Source organism: Dendrobates tinctorius, unplaced genomic scaffold, assembly GCF_039654945.1.
Source record: "Dendrobates tinctorius isolate UK_male_01 unplaced genomic scaffold, ASM3965494v1 ptg000224l, whole genome shotgun sequence".
Taxonomy (NCBI): Eukaryota; Metazoa; Chordata; class Amphibia; order Anura; family Dendrobatidae; genus Dendrobates; species Dendrobates tinctorius.
The window spans coordinates 638,352-661,376 of NW_027361891.1; the positions used below are offsets into that span (position 1 = coordinate 638,352).

At 44.9% G+C, this 23,025-nt stretch overlaps 1 protein-coding gene across 1 annotated transcript; it reads left to right on the forward strand.

Moving 5' to 3' along the window:
• The first annotated feature begins 18,580 nt into the window (after window positions 1–18,580).
• LOC141059172 (uncharacterized) lies at window positions 18,581–22,142 on the forward strand. The gene is made up of 2 exons (XM_073555440.1): window positions 18,581–21,520; window positions 22,071–22,142. The coding sequence occupies exon 1, from the start codon at window positions 19,500–19,502 to the stop codon at window positions 20,697–20,699; it is 1,200 nt and encodes a 399-aa protein (XP_073411541.1). The 5' UTR covers window positions 18,581–19,499; the 3' UTR covers window positions 20,700–21,520; window positions 22,071–22,142.
• Window positions 22,143–23,025: the final 883 nt, after the last annotated feature.

Sequence of the window (23,025 nt, forward strand, 5' to 3'; positions counted from 1 at the left end):
GTCCGCGACGCCTTCAGTGCTCCGTGGTTGCAGCAGGTTAGGACCAGGAGTGTCACAGTGACATCTATCGGTGACGAGCAGATAGTGCAGGCGCTTGCACGTTTTAATTTCAGGGCAGTGCAGTGATGTAAGGGTATGTGCACACGTTGCAGAAAATTTCTGCACAAAAACCTGAATCCCTTCCCAGAAACCGCACCTATTTTTCCGCGTTTTTGATGCGTTTTTTACCGCAGTGGTTTCTAAAAGCATGGGAGAAGCCTAAGGCTGTGTGCACACGCTGCGGAAAAGGTGCGGATTCATCCGCGCGGATTTTGTACAATCCGCAGGTGAAACCCGGCTATTAATCACAGGTCACAACTGTTTGCTTAGCCTTTACTGGTTAGTTTATGGGGACCCCAGAAAAAATGACGTAAGGACAGCTGTGGGTTTATATTAATAGCCATAGATATTGCCCCACTCCCACTCTCTCCAAGGCTACCAACATCAGCCCTCAGCCACCCCTGGCATGGAAGGTGCACCAGATTTGGCGCTTAGCCTCACTCTTCTCACTTGCCCTTGTGCAGTGGCAAGTAGGGTAATAGGGCTGGGGTTGATGCCAGTAGTTTTATGGTCACTGACATCAAGCCAGGAGTTAGTAATGGAGAGGTGTCTAAAAGATGCCCCCATTACTAACCTCATACTCATATTACAAAAAAATAAACAGCCAAAATAAAGTCCTTTAATTGAAAGACAGAGAGTCATTTATTTGAAATAAACTCATCCCCACCCTCATTTTCCCATTTGTTACTGTAAAATTACAAATAATAAAACATCATATTCCTCACCGGTCCAGCGAAGAACTCCAGCTCTGCTACATCTGGACTGCATGGCTGAGTGGTGGTATGATGTATCTGCTTAGCCATGAATCCAGGAGATACTGAACTTGGGACACAAATTCAGTGAAGGGCATCATTGAGGTTACCGCAGGTCACAGCCAGCTGTTCCCACACTCTGTTCAGTGTGAGCCGGCCAATGAACTACGGTATGCTTCATGTCGTCAACAACAGCACCATGAGATATTAACGGACTTTTTCATGTATGTGTCTTTATTTTATTTTCACTGTGGGGTTAGTAATAGGGGTGTCTTATAGAAGCCTTTCCATTACTAACCCCTGGACTTGATGTCAGCTGACAATACACAGCTGACATCAACCCCCAACGCTATTACCTTACTGGATGTGCCATGTCTGAGGCGGCTGAGGGCTGATGTTCTTAGCCGGAGTGGGGCAATATCCATGGCCTCTTCCCGGGCTATTAATATCAGCCCACAGCTGTCTGTTCAGCCTTTAGGTGGTTAGAAACTATGAGGGGACCCCAAGTCATTTTTTTCTGGGGTCCCCGTAAACTAGCCAGTATAGGCTAAGCAAACAGCTGTGAGCTGTTATTAATAGCCTGAGAACCCTTTGGAATATTGGTCTCTTTCTAAGATTATTAACAGCTGCCCCTAGCGGTCCACTTTCCCTCTGCTAGTTTTAAAAATTACACATGAGCCCACACCTTTTTTTTTTTTTTTTTACTTTATTTTAAACACGATGTACATAGCAGGTGCTGAATACATCTCCCATCATTGCTGCCTGGTTACGCTGATCTCAGGGAGACCAGGCAACAATAATGAGAGCTGCCTTCAGCACCTAGTGCCTGGGAACTCCACAAACTGTACTGCTTGATGTCATCAGTGTGCACGTATGCGAGACACTTTGCGGAACATGCTCCTGTTAAAAAACGGACATGTCAGTGTGTTTTGTCTGCGGACACACAGTCCATTGAAACATACTGACATGCACAGACCAAATGAATGGGTGTACATGTGTGTCTCCGGTACGAGCGAAAACTGTCACCACACGTACCGGATACACTGACGTGTGAGAGAGGCCTAAGCATGGATGGGAAAAGCCGTGAGGACACAAGCAGTTCCTTCATATAGACTGGTCTTAGCTGGGCTTGTATTTATACACAGTAGTCAATCTAAACCCAGGGAGTTGCAGTGTAAAGTTTGACGGAGAGAGAGCAGCAGCCTTAGGCCCCATGCACAAGTAAGCTAAAACCAGGAGTGGGTGATAAGTACACAAGTGGTGACGTGTTTCTATACTTTTCCTCTGATTGGTCTATCTCCAGGTTTTAGCTTACAAATACTGAGGTAAAATACTGACCAAATACTGAAGGTGGGAATGTGGCCTCAGTCATATTGCACTCATCATATTATATAGAACTATGTACTTCCAATTGCTCATTTTGCCTTTTTACCAAGATAATTCTTCTGTTTTCCATTAGAGTCACTGCAAAAGTCCTTGGCAGGGGGGAGAGAGAGCAGCTGGGTCAGGAATTGAAAAGAGTTATGATTTCTGCAGGGACAAGAGACTTCCTGTTTCTACATAGAGCAAAGAAAACAGAAGAATTAGCTGGGTGGAAAGGCAAATGAGCAATTGTAAGTACACTGTGCTATTTAATATGATGACTGCAATGTATTAGGATAAAAACTCTGATGGGAATGCTATTTTTATGTGAAGATATAAGGAGAATTTCCAACTTCCTAGAGAGGGGTGAATAAACTGCCCCCAGTTACTAGTTACAGACAAAGAAAGGCTTAAAGGGAACCTGTCATGTAAAATAATGCTATTCACCTGCAGATATTATTATTATTTATTTATATAGCACAATTTATTCCATGGTGCTGTACATAAGAAGAGGTTACATACAAATTACAGATATCACTTACAGTAAACTACTCCAGTAGTGGTGAGGAGGTAGCGGGGTCAATGCAGGCTGTAAGCTTTCTTGAAGAGGGGGGTTTTCAGTTTCCGTCTGAAGGATCCGAATGTGGTTGATAGTCGGACATGTTGGGGCAATTAATTTCAGAGGATGGGGCTATTCGGGAGAAGTCTTGGAGGCGGTTGGGTGAGGAGCGAATAAGTGTGGAGGAGAGAAGGAGGTCTTGGGATGACCGTAGATTACGTGAGGGAAGGTATCGGGAGATTAGTTCAGAGACATATGGAGGAGGCAGGTTATGGATGGCTTTGTAGGTCAGTATTAGTAATTTGAACTGGATATGCTGAGGGAGAGGAAACCAGTGAAGAGATTTGCAGAGGGGAGAAGCGGAGGAGTAGCGAGGAGAGAGATGAATTAGTCGGGCAGCAGAGTTAAGGATGGACTGGAGAGGTGCGAGGGTGTTAGCAGGGAGACCACAGAATAGGATGTTGCAGTAGTCGAGGCGGGAGATGAGGGCGTGCACAAGCATTTTAGTAGATTGAGGGTTGAGGAAAGGATGGATTCTGGAAATATTTCTGAGCTGGAGGCGACAGGAGGTAGAAAGAGCTTGGATGTGCGGTTTGAAGGACAGAGCAGACTCAAGGGTTACTCCGAGGCAGCGGACTTCCAGTACTGGGGAAAGCGTGACATCATTAATTGTGATAGATAGGTCAGGTAAGGAAGATCTGTGAGATGGAGGAAAGATGATGAGTTCAGATTTGTCCACATTGAGCTTGAGGAAGCGAGAGGAGAAGAAGGAGGATATGGCTGATAGACACTCTGGGATTCTGGACAGCAGAGAGGTGACGTATGTGCCAGAGAGGTAGATCTGAGTGTCATCAGAATAAAGGTGGTACTGGAATCCATGGGACTTTATGAGTTGACCAAGGCCAAGGGTATAAATTGAGAAGAGTAGGGGTCCTAGAACAGAGCCTTTGGGGACTCCAACAGAGAGAGTGTGGGATGAGGAGGTAGTGTGGGAGTGGGAGACACTGAATGTGCGGTTTGAAAGGTATGAGGAGATCCAGGATAGGGCGAGGTATTTGATGCCAAAGGAGGAGAAGATTTGTAGTAGGAGGCAGTGGTCAACTGTGTCGAATGCAGAGGACAGGTCTAGAAGGAAGAGTATAGAGTATTGTCCGTTTGCTTTGGCTGTAATTAGGTCATTAGTAATTTTAGTCAGGGCTGTCTCAGTGGAGTGATAGGGGCAGAAACCAGATTGTAGATTGTCAAAGAGTAAGTTGGATGAGAGGTGGTAGGAAAGTTCAGCGTGGACATGCAGCTCCAGGAGTTTGGAAGCGAATGGGAGCAGTTATATTGGGCGATAGCTGGACATAGCCGTTGGGTCGAGGGTTGGCTTTTTAAGGATAGGCGTGATTGTGGCATGTTAAAAAGCAGAAGGGAAGGTACCGGACGTTAGCGATAGGTTGAAGAGGTGGGTTAGGGATGGGATAAGTGTGGTGGTGAGGTTGGGGAGGAGGTGGGATGGGGTCAAGTGCACAAGTTGTGAGGTGCGATTTGGAGAAGAGCCGATTAAGATTCTCTTCAGTGATGTTGGAGAGGGAGGTTATGGGTTTTGGGCATTGGTCTGGTATACAAAGGGGTTGTGGTGGTTGAACAATGAAGACTTGCCTTATTTGGTTGATCTTATTGTTGAAGTGTGTGGCAAAGTCCTCAGCAGAGATGAGGGAGGTTGGAGGGGGCAGTGGTGGGCGGAGGAGGGAGTTGAAAGTTTTGAATAACGGTTTGGGATTGTAGGATAGGGAAGATATGAGGGTTGTGAAGTAGGCCTGTTTAGCAGAGCTGAGGGCAGATTTGAAAGCGAGTGTTGCCTGTTTGAATGCAGTGAAGTTATCTGGCAAATTTGTTTTCTTCCAACGCCGCTCTGCAGCCCTGGACACTTGCCGGAGCTTTTTAGTGGTGTTATTGTGCCAGAGTTGTCTGTTGGTACGTCGCATTCTGCCATGAACGAGAGGGGCGATCGTGTCAATAGCTGATGCGAGAGTGGCATTGTAGAAAGCAGTGGCACTGTCTGTGTCTTGGAGTGAGGATATGGATGCCAGTGGTAGAATAGAGTCAGAGAGCGCGTGGGTGTCTAGGTGTGCAAGGTTTCTGCGGGGGTGCGCATGTTGCTGGACATTGGTGCCAGGAGAGGAGGACAGGGATGAGAAAGTGTGTAGATGGTGGTCAGAGAGAGGGAGAGGGGAGGTGGTGAAGTTAGAAAGAGAGCAGAGGCTGGTGAAGACCAGGTCTAATGTGTGTCCGTCTGTGTGGGTGGCTGAGGAGGACCACTGAGTAAGTCCAAAGGATGAAGTATGGGACAGGAATTTGGAGGCTGCTGACTGAAGGGTATCAGTGGGGATGTTGAAGTCACCCATGATGATAGTGGGGATGTCAGTTGAAAGAAAGTGAAGAAGCCAGGTAGAGAATTGGTCAATGAAGGCAGTGGTCGGGCCTGGAGGTCGGTATATGACGGCCACTTGGAGGTTGGAGGGAGAGTAGATGCGGACAGAGTGGACTTCAAAAGAGGAGAGGATTAGGGAGGGAAGAGGTGGGATTGGGTTAAAGGTGCAGTTGGAAGAAAGGAGAAGACCCACTCCTCCACCGTGTCTGTTGCCAGGGCGAGGAGTGTGGGTGAAGTGGAGGCCACCGTAACACAGCGCAGCAGGGGAGGCAGTGTCAGAGGGTGTCAGCCAGGCAGTGGCGTAGCAACTGTTTGTGGCGCCCGGGGCGGTCGAAAAATTTGCCGCCCCTTTGGTCGTTGATAATCCGGATGCATCCGAAAAGACCACACTACACTCAAAGATGTCTGCTGTTATTATTTCTAAATTTATAGACTTTCATCTTCTTGATGATGCTGGATGAAGACCTAATGGCTTTTTTTTATAATAATTTTTAATAATGTGACAGAAAAAAAACAGAAAGTATAAATTATTTTCGAAACTTGGGTTTTGTTTTGTTTTTTTCAGGTTTTTCAATAAAAATAAAACATTCTAAGTATATAATAATATGCAATCATGTGTCCTTTTGTGAATACACTTAAAAACAGATAAAAAAAATTAGAAGGCTGGCACAAAAATGGGCATCAAAGTGGGCTATGAGGTATGGTATTGAAGGGGTTAAATGGCTTTGTGCCACCGATCTGACACGTGATTTACATACTTTGTGATACCACACATCAAGTTCATGTCAATCCAGCCTGGCACAAATGGGTTATGGCCATCAGAACTTTGATGCCAGTTCAGGTGTTAGATCAGTGGCCCAAAGCCATTTAGCCCCTTAAATTTAGCTGTTACTTATTCACATGTGTGAAAATTGGTTCTCTGCCCACTTTGATGCCAGTTTTGATGGCCATAACCCATTTGTGCCAGGCTGGATTGACATGAACTTGATGTGTGGTATCACAAAGTATGTAAATCACGTGTCAGATCAGTGGCACAAAGCCATTTAACCCCTTCAATACCATACCTCATAGCCCACTTTGATGCCCATTTTTGTGCCAGCCTTCTAATTTTTTTTCTCTGTTTTTAAGTGTATTCACAAAAGGACACATGATTGCATATTTATTATATACTTTTATTTTTATTGAAAAACCTGAAAAAAAACAGAAAATAAAAAATAGCTGAATAAGAAACTGCCGAATAAGAAACCAACTTCAGCATCATCAATCTCCAGGACTCAAGGCCTGAGGCTGTCAGGGACCAGGTTGACCGGGCGGTGTGTGGCAGGCCGCAGGCAGGTCACGTGTCTCCCTCGTCCTCCCCTCACAGATATCACGGGCAACCCGGCAGCGCTTCCTGCCGTCCCCCTCACTCACCGGCTACTGTGTCCCTCCCGGGATCCGCTCTGAGTCCTGCTGCGCCGGCTCAGCGCGCACACCTCCTCCAGGAGCGGACGGGTCTCTGAGTGCGCCCGCCGCCCAGCACCAGCTCAGGAGCGGACAGCAGCCGAGGCTCCAGTCCAGCAAGCCAGGTAGTACAAGAATTTGAAAGCGCCTACACTGTGCGCCTCCGCGGAGTCCGCGCTGTTCTCCCACAGGCCACAGAGTGACAGAGGAGAGGAATTGAATTGCTGCCGCGCCGCCCCCACACACGTGCCGCCTGGGGCGGACCGCCCCCTCCGCCCCCCCCACGCTACGCCACTGCAGCCAGGTTTCTGTGAGGCCGAGAAAGGCAAGATTATGAGAGAGAAAGAGGTCATGAATCACATGAAGCTTATTGCAGATGGAGCGGGCATTCCAAAGCGCTCCAGAGAGAGGGAGCAGGGGGTTGGGTGTCAATGGCACGGATTTTAAGCTGGAAAGATTGCGGTAGTTCTTATTAGACAGGGAGTGCTAGGAAGGAGTAGTAATGGGGGTTTTGAGCTGTGGGGGTCCAGGATTGGGAGATATGTCACCAGCAGTGAGGAGAAGCAGAGAAAGGGAGAGCAGGTGGGAGAAGGCGAGTGGGCAGCTTGTTTTATGTTTAATTAGGACAGATTTGAGGTTGAGGAGCAGTTCAGCAGAGGAGGTCAGGTGGGGAGGAAAGAGGGAAGGCAAGATGATTATTTGGTTAGAGGGTGCTGGGGTTTGAGGATAGCGAAGGAGAGTGAGGATTAACCCCTTTACCCCCAAGGGTGGTTTGCATGTTCATGACCGGGCCAATTTTTACAATTCTGACCACTGTCCATTTATGAGGTAATAACTCTGAAATGCTTCCATGGCACCCACTGATTCTGACATTGTTTTCTCGTGACATATTGTACTTCATGTTAGAGGTAAAATTTTGTTCAAATAACTTGCGTTTATTTGTGAAAAAAAATGGAAATTTGGCGAAAATTTTGCAATTTTCCAAATTTGAATTTTTATGCCTTTAAATCACAGAGATATGGCACACAAAAAACTTAATAAATGACATTTCCCACATGTTTACCTTACATCAGCACAATTTTGGAACCAAAATTTTTTTTTGTTAGGAAGTTATAAGAGTTAAAAGTTGACCAGCGATTTCTCATTTTTGCAACACCATTTTATTTTTACGGACCACATCACATTTGAAGTCACTTTGAGGGGTCTATATGATAGAAAATACCAAAAAGTGACATCATTCTAAAAACTGCACCCCTCAAGGTGCTCAAAACCACATTCAAGAAGTTTATTAACCCTTCAGGTGCTTCACAGGAATTTTTTGAATGTTTAAAAAAAAAAAAAAAATGAACATTTAACTTTTTTTCACAAAAAATGACTTCAGGTCCAATTTTTTTTATTTTACCAAGGGTAACAGGAGAAATTGGACTGCAAAAGTTATTGTGCAATTTGTCCTGATACTTGATATGTGGGGGGGGACCACTGTTTCGGCGCATGGCAGAGCTGAGAAGGGAAAGATCGCCGTTTGACTTTTTCAATGCAAAGTTGGCTGTAATTCAGATCGGACGCCATGTCACGTTTGGAGAGCCCCTGATGTACCTAAACAGAGGAAACCCCCCACAAGTGACCCCATTTTGGAAGCTAGACCCCCCAAGGAACTTATCTAGATATGTGGTGAGAACTTTGAACCCCCAAGGGCTTCACAGAAGTTTATAAAGTACAGCTGTACAATTAAAAAATCATATTTTTTCCACAAAAATGATCTTTTCACCCCCAATTTTTATTTTCCTAAGGGTAACAGGACCCTAAAAGTTATTGTGCAATTTGTCCTGAGTACGTTGATACCCTTTATGTGGGTGTAAATGACTTTTGGGCGCATGGCAGAGCTCGGAAGGGAAGCAGCTCCATTTGACTTTTATGGCTGGAATTGAGATTGGACGCCATGTCGCGTTTGGAAAGCCCCTGATGTGCCAAAACAGTGGAAACCCCCCACAAAAGACACCATTTTGGAAAATTGACCCCCTAAGGAACTTATCTAGATGTGTGGTGAGAACTTTGAGCCCCCAAGGGCTTCACAGAAGTTTATAACGCCCGGGCGTGAAAATAAAATAATCATATTTTTTCCACAAACATAATCTTTTACTCCCAAATTTTTTTATTTTCCCAAGGGTAAAAGGAGAAATTGGACCCCAGAAGTTGTTGTACAATTTGTCCTGAGTACGCTAATACCCCATATGTGGGAGAAAACTATTGTATGAGCACACGTCGGGGCTCGGAAGGGAAGTAGTGACGTTTTGGAATGCAGACTTTGATGGAATTGTCTGCGGGTGTCATGTTGCGTTTGGAGAGCCTCTGATGTGCCTAAACTGTTGAAACTCCCCACAAATGACCCCATTTTGGAAACTGGACCCCCTAAGGAACTTATCTAGATGTGTGGTGAGCACTTTGAACCCCCAAGTGCTTCACAGAAGTTTATAACGCCCAGGCGTGAAAATATAAAAAAATCATATTTTTTTCCCACAAAAATGATATTTTTGCCCCCAATTTTTTATTTTCCTAAGGATAACAGGAGAAATTGGACCCCAAAAGTTGTTTTTCAATTTGTCCTGAGTAGGCTGATACCCCATATGTGGGGGTAAAACACTGTTTGGGTGCATGGCAGAGCTTGGAAGGGAAGGAGCACCATTTGACTTTTTCAGCGCAGAATTGGCTGAAATTGAGATCAGACGCCATGTTGCATTTGGAGAGCACCTGATGTGTCCAAACAGTGGAAACCCCCAATTCTAACTCCAACCCTAACCCCAACACACCCTAACCCTAATCTCAGCCTTAACCCTAGCCATAACCCTAACCCTAACCAGAAAATGGAAATAAATACTTTTTTTTTTTTAAATTTTATTATTTTTCCCTAACTAAGGGGGTGATAACGGGGGGTTTGATTTGCTATTTATGGTGGGTTTTTATGTTTGGCAGCTGTCACATGCTAAATGACGCTTTTTATTGTGAAAATAGCTTTTGCATCACCACATTTTCAGAGCTATAACTTTTCCGTATTTTGACCCACCGAGTCATGTGAGGTCTTATTTTTTGCAGGACGAGTTGATGTTTTTATTGGTACCTGTTATGAATGAGTCACCGTAGGAGGCAAAAACAGAAATACTAGCTAAGTCCAGAAAACCAGAGAAGTTGGCAGCTATCGGATTGCAGACCTCTGAACCTATCAACAACAACTAGCAGTAGCCGTGGGGGGTTCCTACGGTGCCCTAGACCCCTCGATCACAGCCGGAGAACTACATAGCCTAAAGACAGAAAGGGAAATCTAAACTGCCCCAGAGCAGACCCCAAAGCAATAGGCAGCCCCCAACATATAATGACGGTGAAGCAAGATGAAAAAAACACTCACACAGATAGAAAGATAGGCTGAGCAAATGATAGGGCCCAAGCTAACTAGATAGGACAGGATAGAAAAGCTGCTGTCTGTAATCCGCCAAAACAAGAGCCAACAGCTGATAGGGAAAAAAGCCCTGAAGACGCTAGGCTTCAAAAAGACTATATCAGTACTCAAGTATTTTCTGAAGACAGAGCAAAAAGGAATTCAGCTCACCCCAGCAGGGAATGGCAGAAATCAAGGAAAACAATGCAAAACAAAACCAAAACAAAAATGCAAAAAGTAGAGCAGAAAACTTAGCTTTTGAGGAGCAGGAATCAGACTGGTCTCCTAGAATCCCTCAGAGAGATCACCAGCAAGGCAGAAGGGCGTCGGCTGCCTTATATCCAGTCAGTAATTCCCATCACCCAGTCATTATCATCCTGCCCAGGTGTTTGGTAATCAGCCTCACTACCTTCCTTCACCAGAAGAGGGAGTTCATCAGACCTCAATGGTGAAGGGGAAAATGAACTCACAACAGGTACCATTTTTGGGCATGTGACTTTTTTTATCGCTTTTTATTCCGAGTTTTGGGACGCAGAATGAACAAAAACCAGCATTTCAAGAATTTATTTTAGGGGGGTGCGATTACACCGTTCCGCGTGCGGTAAAATTGATAAAGCGGTTTTATTCTTCGGGTCGGTACGGTTACAGCAATACCTCATTTATGTCTTTTTTTATGTTTTGGCGCTTTTATGCAATGAAAACAATTTTATATAAAAAATAATTATTTTTGCATCTCTTTATTCTGTGAGCTATAACTTTTTTATTTTTTCGCTGATGATGCTGTGTGGCAGCTCGTTTTTTGCGGGAAAAGATGATGTTTTCAGCGGTACCATGGTTATTTATATCCGTCTTTTTGATCGCGCGTTATTGCACTTCTTGTTCGGCGATATGATAATTATTTTTGCTTTGTTTTTTTTATTTTTTAAGGGGTTCGCTAAAGGGGTTAACTAATGGGACAGTTTTATAGGGCGGGTTGTAACGGAGGGGGCGATACTAAATATGTGTACTTTTATTGTTTTTTTAATTTATTTATCGATTTTTTATAAATTAATTTTACACTTTTTTTTTTAACTTTATTACATTGTCCCAGGGGGGACATAACTGTCATGTGACAGGTCGCTGATCTGTCACATCACAGATCGCTGATCTGTCACTTCACAGATCGCTGTGACAGATCAGCGATCTGTCACAGGCAGTGCAGAAGACTTCCTCATGCCTGCGCTTTGCAGGCAGTGAGGAAGCCAGCTCCCTGCAGGCCCCCGAAGGTCCCTGCCGCCATATTGGATCCGGGGACCTGCAAGGAAGGAGAACCCCAGAGCAGCGCAGCACATCGCGCTGCTTCGGGGGGCTCAGGGAAGCACGGAGGGAGCCCCCTCCCTGCCGATGCTTCCCTAAACCTCCGGTACACTGCGATTGTGTTTGATCGCAGTGTGCCAGGGGTTAACGTGTCGGGGGCGGTCCTTGACCGCCCCTGACACATAGTGCCGGGTGTCAGCTGTGATAATTAGCTGACACCCGGCCGCGATCAGCGGCGCTCACCCCGTGAGCGCCACTGATCGCTATGACGTACTATCCCGTCCATAGGCATACGGGCCCGGGTCCCATGGACGGGATAGTGCGTCAGATGACAGAGAGGGGTTAAGGCCTCGTTCACACGTACCGTTTTTTTCGCGTTTCCGCGGCGGTATTTTCCGAGCGTTTTTGCCGCGAAAACGCGAAAAATAAGCATCCCATGCATTCCTATGGGATTCCGCAATGCTGTGCTAATGCTGTGGTTTTTACTGCGGCGGAATCGCTTCGCGGTAAAAAACTCAGCATGCTCATTAATTTCGCAGAATCGCGGCGATCCCGCACCCATAGGAATGCATTGTTCGGCTTACTTTCCGCATGTGGCTGTGCACACCATGCGAAAAGTAAGCAGAACATTTGCGTACCCACGGTCCGGAGGAGAGGAGACTGTCCTCCGGGCTTTGGGTATCATATCCCTGTAAAAAATAGAATTAAAAATAAAAAATACTGTTATTCTCACCTTACGACGTCCCGCGCAGCCTTCTCGCCTCTCTCCACGCTCCCAGTCCCAGTAAGCCTTTGCGAGCGATGACGTACGTTCTGACGAGACCGCAAAGTCTCGTGGTCATTCCCGCCACATCATCGCGAATAACCGCGAGACGTCGCAATCCCGCGAGAACGGACGTCATTGCGGTAATTGTCGCAAAGGATTACTGGGACCGGGAGCGTGGAGAGAGGTGGGAAGGCTGCGCGGGACGTCGGAAGGTGAGAATAACAATATTTTTTTAAATTATTATTATTTACATTCTCTCTTTTACTATTGAGGCCGCATAGGCGGCCTCAGTAGTAAAAAGTTGGTCACACTCGTCAAACACTATGTTTGACGAGTGTGACCAACCTGTCAATCAGTTCTCCAAGCAATGCTCCAGATCGCTTGGAAAACGCTAGGAATTCTGCAAGCTAATTACGCTTGCAAAATGCTAGTTTTTCCACGGGAAAATCGCGGGAATTTAAAATGCGATTTTCCCGCGGAATGGAATTTTGGAATTCTCGTGGTAATTTCCGCGAGAATTCCGCTGCGTGTGAACCCAGCCTAAAGGAGCAAACACTGTGAGGGCATATGTAAGCATGGTGAAGGAGTAGGAGGGTTAATAGAAAAGCTTGATCCAAGTAATAAGAAGTGCTTACTCAGCAGACATACCCAAAAGAGACAGGTGTATAGTGAGGGGTCCTGACTCCTGTCGTGACTGACTGCTGTAGTGATAACTGCATCTTCACGATACTTTTGCTGCAGTGATACTTATGCTGCAGGGAGACACGTGCCTGTCCCCGCACATGATATGGGGTTAATCTGCAGGTTAATAGTGTAGTGAACCTGTACGGCGCCTGCACTGAGAGCCTCGTTGCTGGGAGGAAATTAATTTTATTTTCCCCAGCAGGCTTGATCTTTCAGTCATAGGGGTGCAGCCAGCGCGGCTTCAGTCACCCCCTCAGTGCATAGTGAGCAACAACTGTAACCGCAACCCTGGCCCTGACTGACAGCCGCTTCTGCAAAAGATCTTAGGATTAGAGCTGGCTGTCAATGAGTGCCGAGGTGTGGGTATTGATTGGAATAGGAGGCATTTGTGTAGTACAAGGCCACGGCCAATATCAGAAGACAGCCATCTCCGCAAGTGAGTATTTCTGGCCAGCAGCAGCTGACACCGATAACAGCTGATCGGCAGAGGTGTCTGGTGTCAGACATTGATGACCCATCATAAGGATAGGTCATCAATGCTAAAGTAGTGGACAACCTCTTTAACTATTGAGTACTGAGTATGATTGTCACACACAGAAATACATACCCTTACATGCTATGACATGCGATCAATGAGGATGTTGAATGGGTTGTCCAGCCAAAACCGATAAATCTGCAGTGACTCTGTGTGACTGCAGACTGTGAGGCAGTGACCCCTGTTACAGTTAAGGGGCGCTGTGTGTTCTCCCCAGGATACGCACAGAGGCGTATTGAGACTATGAGGATGCATTGCGGTCAAAGGCGTAGCTGGGATTGCAATGGGGAAGCAATGATCGATGTCACAAGTAGGGGTCGCTGTGTAGTCTCCCCAGGATATGCACGGAGGTGTATGAAGGCCATAGGTGGGCATGGCAGTCACGGGCGTAGCTGTGACTGCAATGCAGACTGATAATAAAAGTAAGTGTTACTCTTGGATATGTTAGTGTCCAAGACAGAGGAAGGGAAAACCTGCTCTGGATGTTGTGTATGAAACAGATTGCAGTATGATAGTGTTGCAGTCTGTTCCATTCCGGACCCAGGATTTCCATGTGGCTGAAAGTCACAGGTTTCTGTGATAAAAGCCCTGCAGGAAAGGGTTAGTGGGATCTGAGGAATTCTGAGTGAGTTTCAGGTGTGTCAGGGCCAGAGTGAGTTGGTGCTTGGTGCTGTGCAGAGCACAGGACAAAGAGGAGCCAATAGGCCTGGCACTGACAGCGTACACAGTGATGCAAGTCGTCCACGGTAACTGGTCTATGGAGTGCTATGAACTGGTGTGAACCAAACACTGATAATATGCACTGAAGTTATATGCGCTGAAGTTACCGTATTTTTCGCTTTATGAGACACTCCGGATTATAAGACGCACCCCAAATTTTGAGGAGAAAAATAGGAAAAAATGTTTTTTTTAATAAATTGGTGGTGCTTCTTATAATCCAGGCGTCTTATTGCTTACCGGTCTGTCCCCAGGTTGCTGTCGCCCTCTCTGTCCCCGGGTTGCTGTCGCCCACTCTGTCCCTGGGGTGCTGCCGCCCACTCTGTGCCCGGGGTGTTGCCGCCACCGCGCTGGGTCCTCCGGGTGCTGGCGCCGCCGTTCTGGGTCCCTCAGGTGCTGCCGCCGCGCTGGGTCCCTCGGGTGCTGCCGCCGCGCTGGGTCCCTCGGGTGCTGCCGCCGCGCTGGGTCCCTCGGGTGCTGCCGCCGCGCTGGGTCCCTCGGGTGCTGCCGCCGCGCTGGGTCCCCCAATGCCTGCCGCCGCCGGGCTCTGTCCCGTGCTGCGTGGGGGGCTCTGCCGTTCCATCCATGCCTGTGCGGTGGCTTGCTTCCTGGAAAATGGCCACTGCGCAAGCGCAGATGGAGATCTCGGCATTGAAATCTCGGGAGATGAGATTTCAGCGCTGAAATATTTGGACAGAGACAACATTTTTCTAATTTTGGTTCTAGACATTACCACAATGAATTTTAAATAAAACAATTCAGATGCAGTTGAAGTTCAGACACTCAGCTTTCATTTGAGGGTATCCACATTAAAATTGGATGAAGGGTTTAGGAGTTTCAGCTCCTTAACATGCGCCACCCTGTTTTTAAAGGGACCAAAAGTAATTGGACAGATTAAATAATTGTAAATAAAATGTTCATTTCTAGTACTTGGTTGAAAGCCCTTTGTTGGCAATGGCTGCCTGAAGTCTTGAACTCATGGACATCACCAGACGCTGTGTTTCCTCCTTTTTGATGCTCTGTCACGCCTTCACTGTGGTGGTTTTCTGTTGCTGTTTGTTTGTGGACCTTTCTGTCTGAAGTTTAGTCTTTAACAAGTGAAATTTATGCTCAATTGGGTTGAGATTAGGTGACTGACTTGGCCATTCAAGAATATTCCACTTATTTGCTTTAATAAACTCCTGGGTTGCTTTGGCTTTATGTTTTGGGTCATTGTCCATCTGTAGTATGAAACGACGACCAATCAGTTTGGCTGCATTTGGCTGGATCTGAGCACTGTCATGGTTTGGACAGTGTTCTTGCCCTGCACTCACAGGGTTAAGTGTACGTGGCCTCTTTCTGGATCTGGGAGGGGTATTTATACTCACTCTTTACCAGGGTTCTCTGTCAGCTATACTGTTGTTCTGATTGTGTGTCTGACCCCCCTGGTGTGCGTGTGTACTGCATTGCTTGTTTGCTTCCCGTGTATGACCTGGTCTGTCCCCTCACTCTGTACTGTATTATTGTCTTTTCCGGTTCTGACCTCCTGGCTTGGCTATCGTTACTCCATTACAGTTTGTCCCTATTGTACCGTCTATTGCCCGTTATCCATTCTGCCTAACCCTTTGGTACTGTCGTGCTGTCTTGTGCTTTGACCCTGGCTTGATCTGGTTTCTGTCTCTATCTATGCCCCTTGGAAACATTGTCCTGTAGTTACCTTTCTAGGAGTTTTCCTCAGCTCCTAGCTCTCTGGAGTTTAGACCACGCCCTCAGCAGTCACATGCTTCAGGTCCTCTGAGCCTGGAGCTTGCATTGTCACCACTGCTGCCCCATTCCACAGGTATCTTTGTGCACAGTTTTGTACTCAGGACACGCGTACTGGCTCAGTGAGCAGGTGCACTGCGGTGTTCCTGACAAGCATACAGTATGGCTCTGAATACCTCAGAATTCATTCGGCTGCTTCTGTCCTGTGTCACGTCATCAATAAACACTAGTGACCCAGTGCCACTGGCAGCCATGCATGCCCAAGCCATCACACTGCCTCCGCCGTGTTTTACAGATGATGTGGTATGCTTTGGATCATGAGCTGTATCACGCCTTCGCCATACTTTTCTCTTTCCATCATTCTGGTAGAGGTTGATCTTGGTTTCATCTGTCCAAAGAATGTTCTTCCAGAACTGTGCTGGCTTTTTTAGATTTTTTTTTAGCCTTTTGATTCTTGATGCTCATGAGTGGCTTGCACCGTGCACTGAACCCTCTGTATTTACTTTCATGCAGTCTTCTCTTTATGGTAGATTTGGATATTGATACGCCTACCTCCTGGAGAGTGTTGTTCACTTTGTTGGCTGTTTTGAAGGGGTTTCTCTTCACCATGGAAATTATTCTGCGACCATCCACCACTGTTGTCTTCCGTGGGCGCCCAGGTCTTTTTGCATTGATGAGTTCACCAGTGCTTTCTTACTTTCTCAGGATGTACCAAACTGTAGGTTTTGCCACTCCTAATGTTGTAGCAATTTTTTGGATGGGTTTTTTCTGTTTTTGCAGCTTAAGGATGGCTTGTTTCACCTGCATGGAGAGCTCCTTTGACCGCATGTTTCCTTCACAGCAAAACCTTCCAAATGCAAGCACGACACCTCAAATCAACTCCAGGCCTTTTATCTGCTTAATTGAGAATGACATAACGAAGGGATTGCCCACACCTGTCCATGAAATAGCCTTGGAGTCAATTGTCCAATTACTTTTGGTCCCTTTAAAAACAGGGTGGCACATGTTAAGGAGCTGAAACTCCTAAACCCTTCATCCAATTTTAATGTGCATACCCTCAAATGAAAGCTTAAGTCTGAACTTCAACTGCATCTGAATTGTTTTGTTTAAAATTCATTGTGGTAATGTCTAGAACCAAAATTAGAAAAATGTTGTCTCTGTCCAAATATACATGGACCTAACTGTATGTGTGAAGACAATACATTAAAAAGGTTTTTATGTTTGAATTTTGTGGGTCACTGCCTCTTTACTGCATACTGTGCTGCCATTGCCTTACAAGACTTATAAATCCCCCTGGAGCATGCATTGTGTGTGCGGGTATTCTCCAGTTTCAGACCCTGGACTGGAGGATATGTATGAGTTATACATTCCCCCGGCCAATGGGCGCAGCCTCACTTCTATAAACCTGTATGGAGCGAGGCCACTCTCTCTTGTCGGCCACATCACTAGATGGGACATGACTTCGCTCAATTCAAGGCCAGGATTATGTAAAAATTCATACATATCCTCCAGTGCCGTGTCTGAAACCGGCGAAGACCCCACAGTACACAGTGAATACACTGGGGATTCATAAGTCTGCAGTGACGCAAAGTGACTGCAGAATTATTGATTTGGATTGGATAAACCCTGTATGAGGAATGTTCTCTCATGCTGAATGCACTCGGGTACACAAATCATCAAGATCCACTGCTGGCAGCTACCTGTGCAATTGTGATCCAATGACATAGAAGATTTGTGAAATGGGAGTCAAGTCTACTGCAGGCCAAGGTAGCAGGTTTAGGCTACTCAGGCTGCTCACAGAAGTATGAGCAACATGTGGCCTGGCATTTTCTTGTTGAGAAAATGGTTCCTGGCATTTTTTTGAGAAATGGCCGTACCACTGGTTACGCAAGACTAGACTAGTGGGGTCCAGCTATCTTATATTATGCCATCCCACACATAATCCTGGGAGAAGATCCTGTTTGGCTATCTCTGATGAAGACGTCTTCATGGCGTTACCCATGTAATCTCATCAGATTTAAAGCATGGTACATAGCGATCCTTTCTGTACTGCCTGTGAAATTTGACATCCTAGATTTAGAAATGTGACGTCTGAGTCCAAACAAACCATCAGGAGGTGTTTGCATGACCCTGGGCTACAAGCCAGAATTTCAGCCAAATGTGTACCATTGACCTCATGCCAGCCCATCATGGTGCAGAGCAACATGGAAATGGATGTCTCTCCTCTTCAGCGATTAATCTTGCTTTTGTCTGGATGCAATGATAGCTGGAGATTGGTCTGGAAACCAAGTGGGTAGTGCCATGAATAAGACTTCATGAAGGAATGTGAATGTGTCCCAGGAGCGTTTTTTCAACACAACACCACCAGGTTGCATGTTGCTTGTGCTACAGTGAGCTTCCTGCAAGACCTAAATGTGCCACCATGGTCTGCGGTGTCTACAGACTTGTGTGCCATCTGGGACATCATTGTTGAGGAGCTGCAAGTAAGGGATCTTGGTGATTTGTGTGACCAAATGAATTCAGCGTAGCAGAACATTTCTCAGACAACCATTAATAACATCACTGATAGCATGCCAAGGTATGTATGTATTTCTGCGTGTGGCGGTCATGCTCAATACTGAATAAATTAAGATGTTTTTAATATTTTGTTTCCATTTTTTCATCATTTTCATATTACTAACATGTCTATCCATTCAGTGATTTTCATAGTTCCATTACTTTGTTTTCTTGGTGTTGCAATTTCAGTGTTAAAGAGTGTATTCATGGGGGCGTGGCCTGGAGCTCTCTGATGTGAGAAGCAGGAAGTGGGAGCTCCTGTGAGGAATCCTTCAATTCGACTATTATCTCAACTTCTTCAAACCATCCGGATATACAACCACCAGAATACGTTTCCTAACATTGAAAGAAGCGTTTTGACACCAGAACCAAGAAAATCGGCCCATCTGAAGAGGACATAGCCCTTGAGGCCTGCTCTGCACCTGGGGCTCTGCAGCCTGCCTGCTCAATTTTCAATCATCTCCAGAGGCCTGCTTCTACCACACAGCAAGCCTTATAGCCTCAAGGACGGGAACCCACAACCTTCCCAGATCAGGACAAGGACCCAGGACTATCTAAATCATACTGAGGAGCATCTACTTTACAGTCATCAATAGTGGTAAGCAGTGCTGCAGCACTCTCTCCCCCTAAAGCTTCACAGAGACCCGGCCCGTAGACCCCTTCTTAACATTTTATTTTACTAGAGGTGTCTGCCCCTGGTCCCCACCGTGAAAACCGCCAGCTTCAGACCATTAAAAACACCTTAATAACACTGTCACGAACTTCCGCCCGCGGGGATCACAACTGCGACCCTAAAGGAGTCGCGACTGGGATCTTTTGCGGCGAGATAGCAACTGCGACCCCAAACGGAGTCACTACTGGGACCTTTGCCGCAACATCACAACTGCGACCCCAAACGGCGTCACTATTGGGAACTTTGTCGCGAGATCGCAACTACAACCCCAATCAGAGTGACACGTGATCGCATTTGCGACACCAAATAAATAAGAGCTGCTCATATTTGTACTGTTGCAGGGTCGCAGTCGTGACGCCAAGTAAATAAGGACCCCAAATTTGCAGTCTTATTCCTGGAAACATCATTGTAAGAGTGACGCTGGGAATTAAACTTTTATTATTGTTAAAGAGCCTACTCATATATAAAATGAGCATCATCAAAACCAAAGGGAAACTCCCTCAAGACTTAAATAAACCCTTCATTCACAATAAACCTGGAAAAACATGCTCTCAAAGTTACTTCAAAACGGAACACGTTAAATTCACCACTCCAGAGAAATCCAGGTCTAGGTCACCGAATAGGATGGATAATCGTCTTTCAGACCACTATGACAAAGCTAACACCAGATCTTCAAAAGTTGAAATAACATCCGGTGAAATGGATACCTCCCGCAATGACAAAAGGAGAAACCCTGGTGATACGAGTGAAAGATATAATACATTAGTCAAATCTTCGGAAGAAGAGGAGGAATATACAGACATCTCACCCAACCTAAGCCCTGAAAAGACTGTAACAAAGAAAGGGAAAATGGGACCTAACTATGAAGAAAATTTCCCACCACTTGGGGCAACAAAATCGGACCCAATTTCAGCGTCAGGAATTTCAGAAGCCTGTATGGAGACGATGATAAGACGGATCTCTGCAGAAGTCAGGAAGGACTTACAAGCAAACCTGGAAGAAATAAAAAGCACTTTGGAAGCAAACTACAATAAATTCAAAAGGGAAATTCATAAAAAAATAGACGAACATGAAGAAAGACTTTACAAATTAGAAAACAGCGCAAAAAACTCAAACGAAGATATCAGATATCTATCATCTGAAATCCAAAAGCTCAAAATCAAACTGGCAGACCAGGAAAATAGAAGCCGCAGGAATAATATCAAGATCAGGGGGATATCGGAGGACATTACCCAAGAAGCACTCCCAACTCACATCAAAGATATATTTCGGAAGGCAATACCTACGCTTACGGACTCGGAATTAATCATTGATAGAGCCCACAGGATCCCTAAACCGACAAGAGTCTCTGCTGACCTACCAAGGGACACTATCTTAAGAATACATTTTTACAACACAAAGGAGAAGATACTGCAGTACCTAAAAAAAGAAAAGACTTTTCCAGAACCATATAGAGGTCTAAAAATGTTCGCAGATCTCTCCAAGGATACTCTTGATGCGAGGAGGTCGTTTAACAACATAACTGCGACCCTCAGAGAAGAAGGTATCCCATACAATTGGGGTTTCCCCCTGAAACTCCTAGTTCGCCATAAAGGGAGAACCATACCGCTATTCTCTGTGGACGATGGGACCGAGTTCATTAAATCTCTAAAAGGACATAAATCATAGAGTAAAGTATAACCTGGTTAAGTTTTTCTATTCTAAATGTAGTTAGGATGGTTTAAAATAATGCAAAGGGATTCTATTCATGGTTTCCCAAACCACATTTCTTTCCCTCCATTACATTCTGGTAACTCGCTATTGAGTGAGATACTACGTGGTGAGCTCTATATGAGAGTTCTTTTAATACTTGAGTTCACGCAGACACTTTTGTTGCTTAGTTAGCAAAGTTAGATTTGTTGTTATACTGTTATATTGGTTATTCATCTGCTAATATTTACAATGAGCATAAAAATATCAACTTATAATGTTCGTGGCTTGAATAGCCCTGGTAAACGGTTTTCTATCTGGAAAGAAATTGAGAAATTACGCTTAGACATAATTTGTGTTCAGGAAACCAAATTTTTGCAGGGTAATCACCCCTACTTCTCTCATCCCAAATTTCCACACACTTACGAATCAAATAATGTAAAGAAGAAGGCAGGGGTGATCACACTTATCAAAAATACGGTATCATTCGAGTTTTTGGAAGAACACACAGATACAAATGGAAGGTTTCACATACTAATCGGTAAAATTAATGGACAGATATATACACTAACCAATATATATGCTCCAAACCGTAAACAAACAAGCTTCCTAAATAAACTAATAAGAAAAGTCAACAAAGTCAGACAGGGAGAATTACTGATGATGGGAGATTTCAACTCTGTCCCAGACAGCTCCATAGATTCTTCTTCTAAGACCAGAGATTGCACTGAAAATCTGAACCAATGGTTATTTAGGAATGAGTTGTTTGATGTTTTTAGGTGCCTTAACACCACTTCCAGGTGTTAAATATTAATAATTCGTTAAATATTTCTTATTACACCCAGTTCTGTAGATTGCTTTAGCTTATATGACATAGGCTATTTTTAAGCTTGGCTCATGGTAGAAATGTCAGCTCACTACATATTTAAGTTTAGCCTTGAGGTAAATGTCAAACTCCATATATACCGAGATCACGTGCTTCAAGAGACGTATATAATTCATGGCTAACTGTAGAGGTCGCTGTCTCCTTCCCTCACCATCATGAGAGACAGACACGAAGATGTCGCCTGTGTTGGGCCATGACATGACATAACAGCTGGTATATTACTTGACGGCGATGTGAGAAGCCGAACTGAGAGACAGCAGCCATTTGCTATTCAGGATCTCGGAGAGAAGAAGAATACATGTTGCTTTGCTATGAACAATGGACAATCTCTCTTTCACTTATTTTTATTCACCTGTTTTTTCTGTAATAACCTTTCTTTGATGGAAGAATCCAAATAAACCACTATATTTTTATCTGGTAACTAGTCCTGAGTATTTTACAGGATAAGCATTATTTTACACCAGGGAATACAGCCATTACTCAGATGTTCACCAAACAGCGTCGAGGATAGATCTTCTGGTAACAGACGTTTTCTCTCTCCCAAAGTTTCAAAAGGTAAGTATTGGAAACCGGAGTCTCTCTGATCATTCTCCGGTAATAGGAGACTTTCTAACAGGCCCTCCCCATAAGAACATCCGCTTATGGAAATGTAATACATACTATTTGACCCAACCAACAAAGTTAAAATCGAAAAAGCCATTAAAGACTATTTCAACGAGAATGATTCAGTGTCGACCAACCCAGCCATCAGATGGTGTGCCCACAAGGCTGTGTTGCGGGGCATACTCATCAAAATAGCAGCAAAAATAAAAAAGGAAAACAATGCTAAAATAAAACTGATTCAAACAGAAATAAATAATAAAGAAAAAATACAAACAAATGCTAGCAAACCATTAATCCATGTCCAAATGGAACTGCTCAAATTAAGGAAAGATCTAAAAGCTTTAATATACTCACCGTATGAAGAAGCGATCAAAGCATCAAAATACAAACATTACGCAGCATTAAACAGACCCACTAGATATATGACAAACAGACTGAGGAAAAAAAGAATCCATAATGGATTAAATAAAATAATTACCTCAAACGGCACTATCCTCTCCCACCCACAAGATATTGTGGAAGAATTTGCTGAACACTATTCAAAATTATATAATATTGCAAAAAACTCTCTACCCCCACCAACAATTACTAAAGAGGTCGAAAACTACTTGTCATCAATAAAATTACCTACCATGACTCCAGACGACCTAGACTTTATGACATCCCCATTTACTTCGCAAGAAGTACAAGACACCATCAGAAAGTTGGCTTTGATTAAATCCCCAGGACCTGACGGATTTGGCAATTCATATTATAAAACGTTTCAAGAACTACTGTCCCCACACCTCTCTGACTTATTTAACTGGGTATCAAAAA

Excerpts from the sequence above, each read along its gene's own strand:
- LOC141059172 (XM_073555440.1), top strand. The coding sequence starts at position 19,500 with ATGAGCATCATCAAAACCAAAGGGAAACTCCCTCAAGACTTAAATAAA.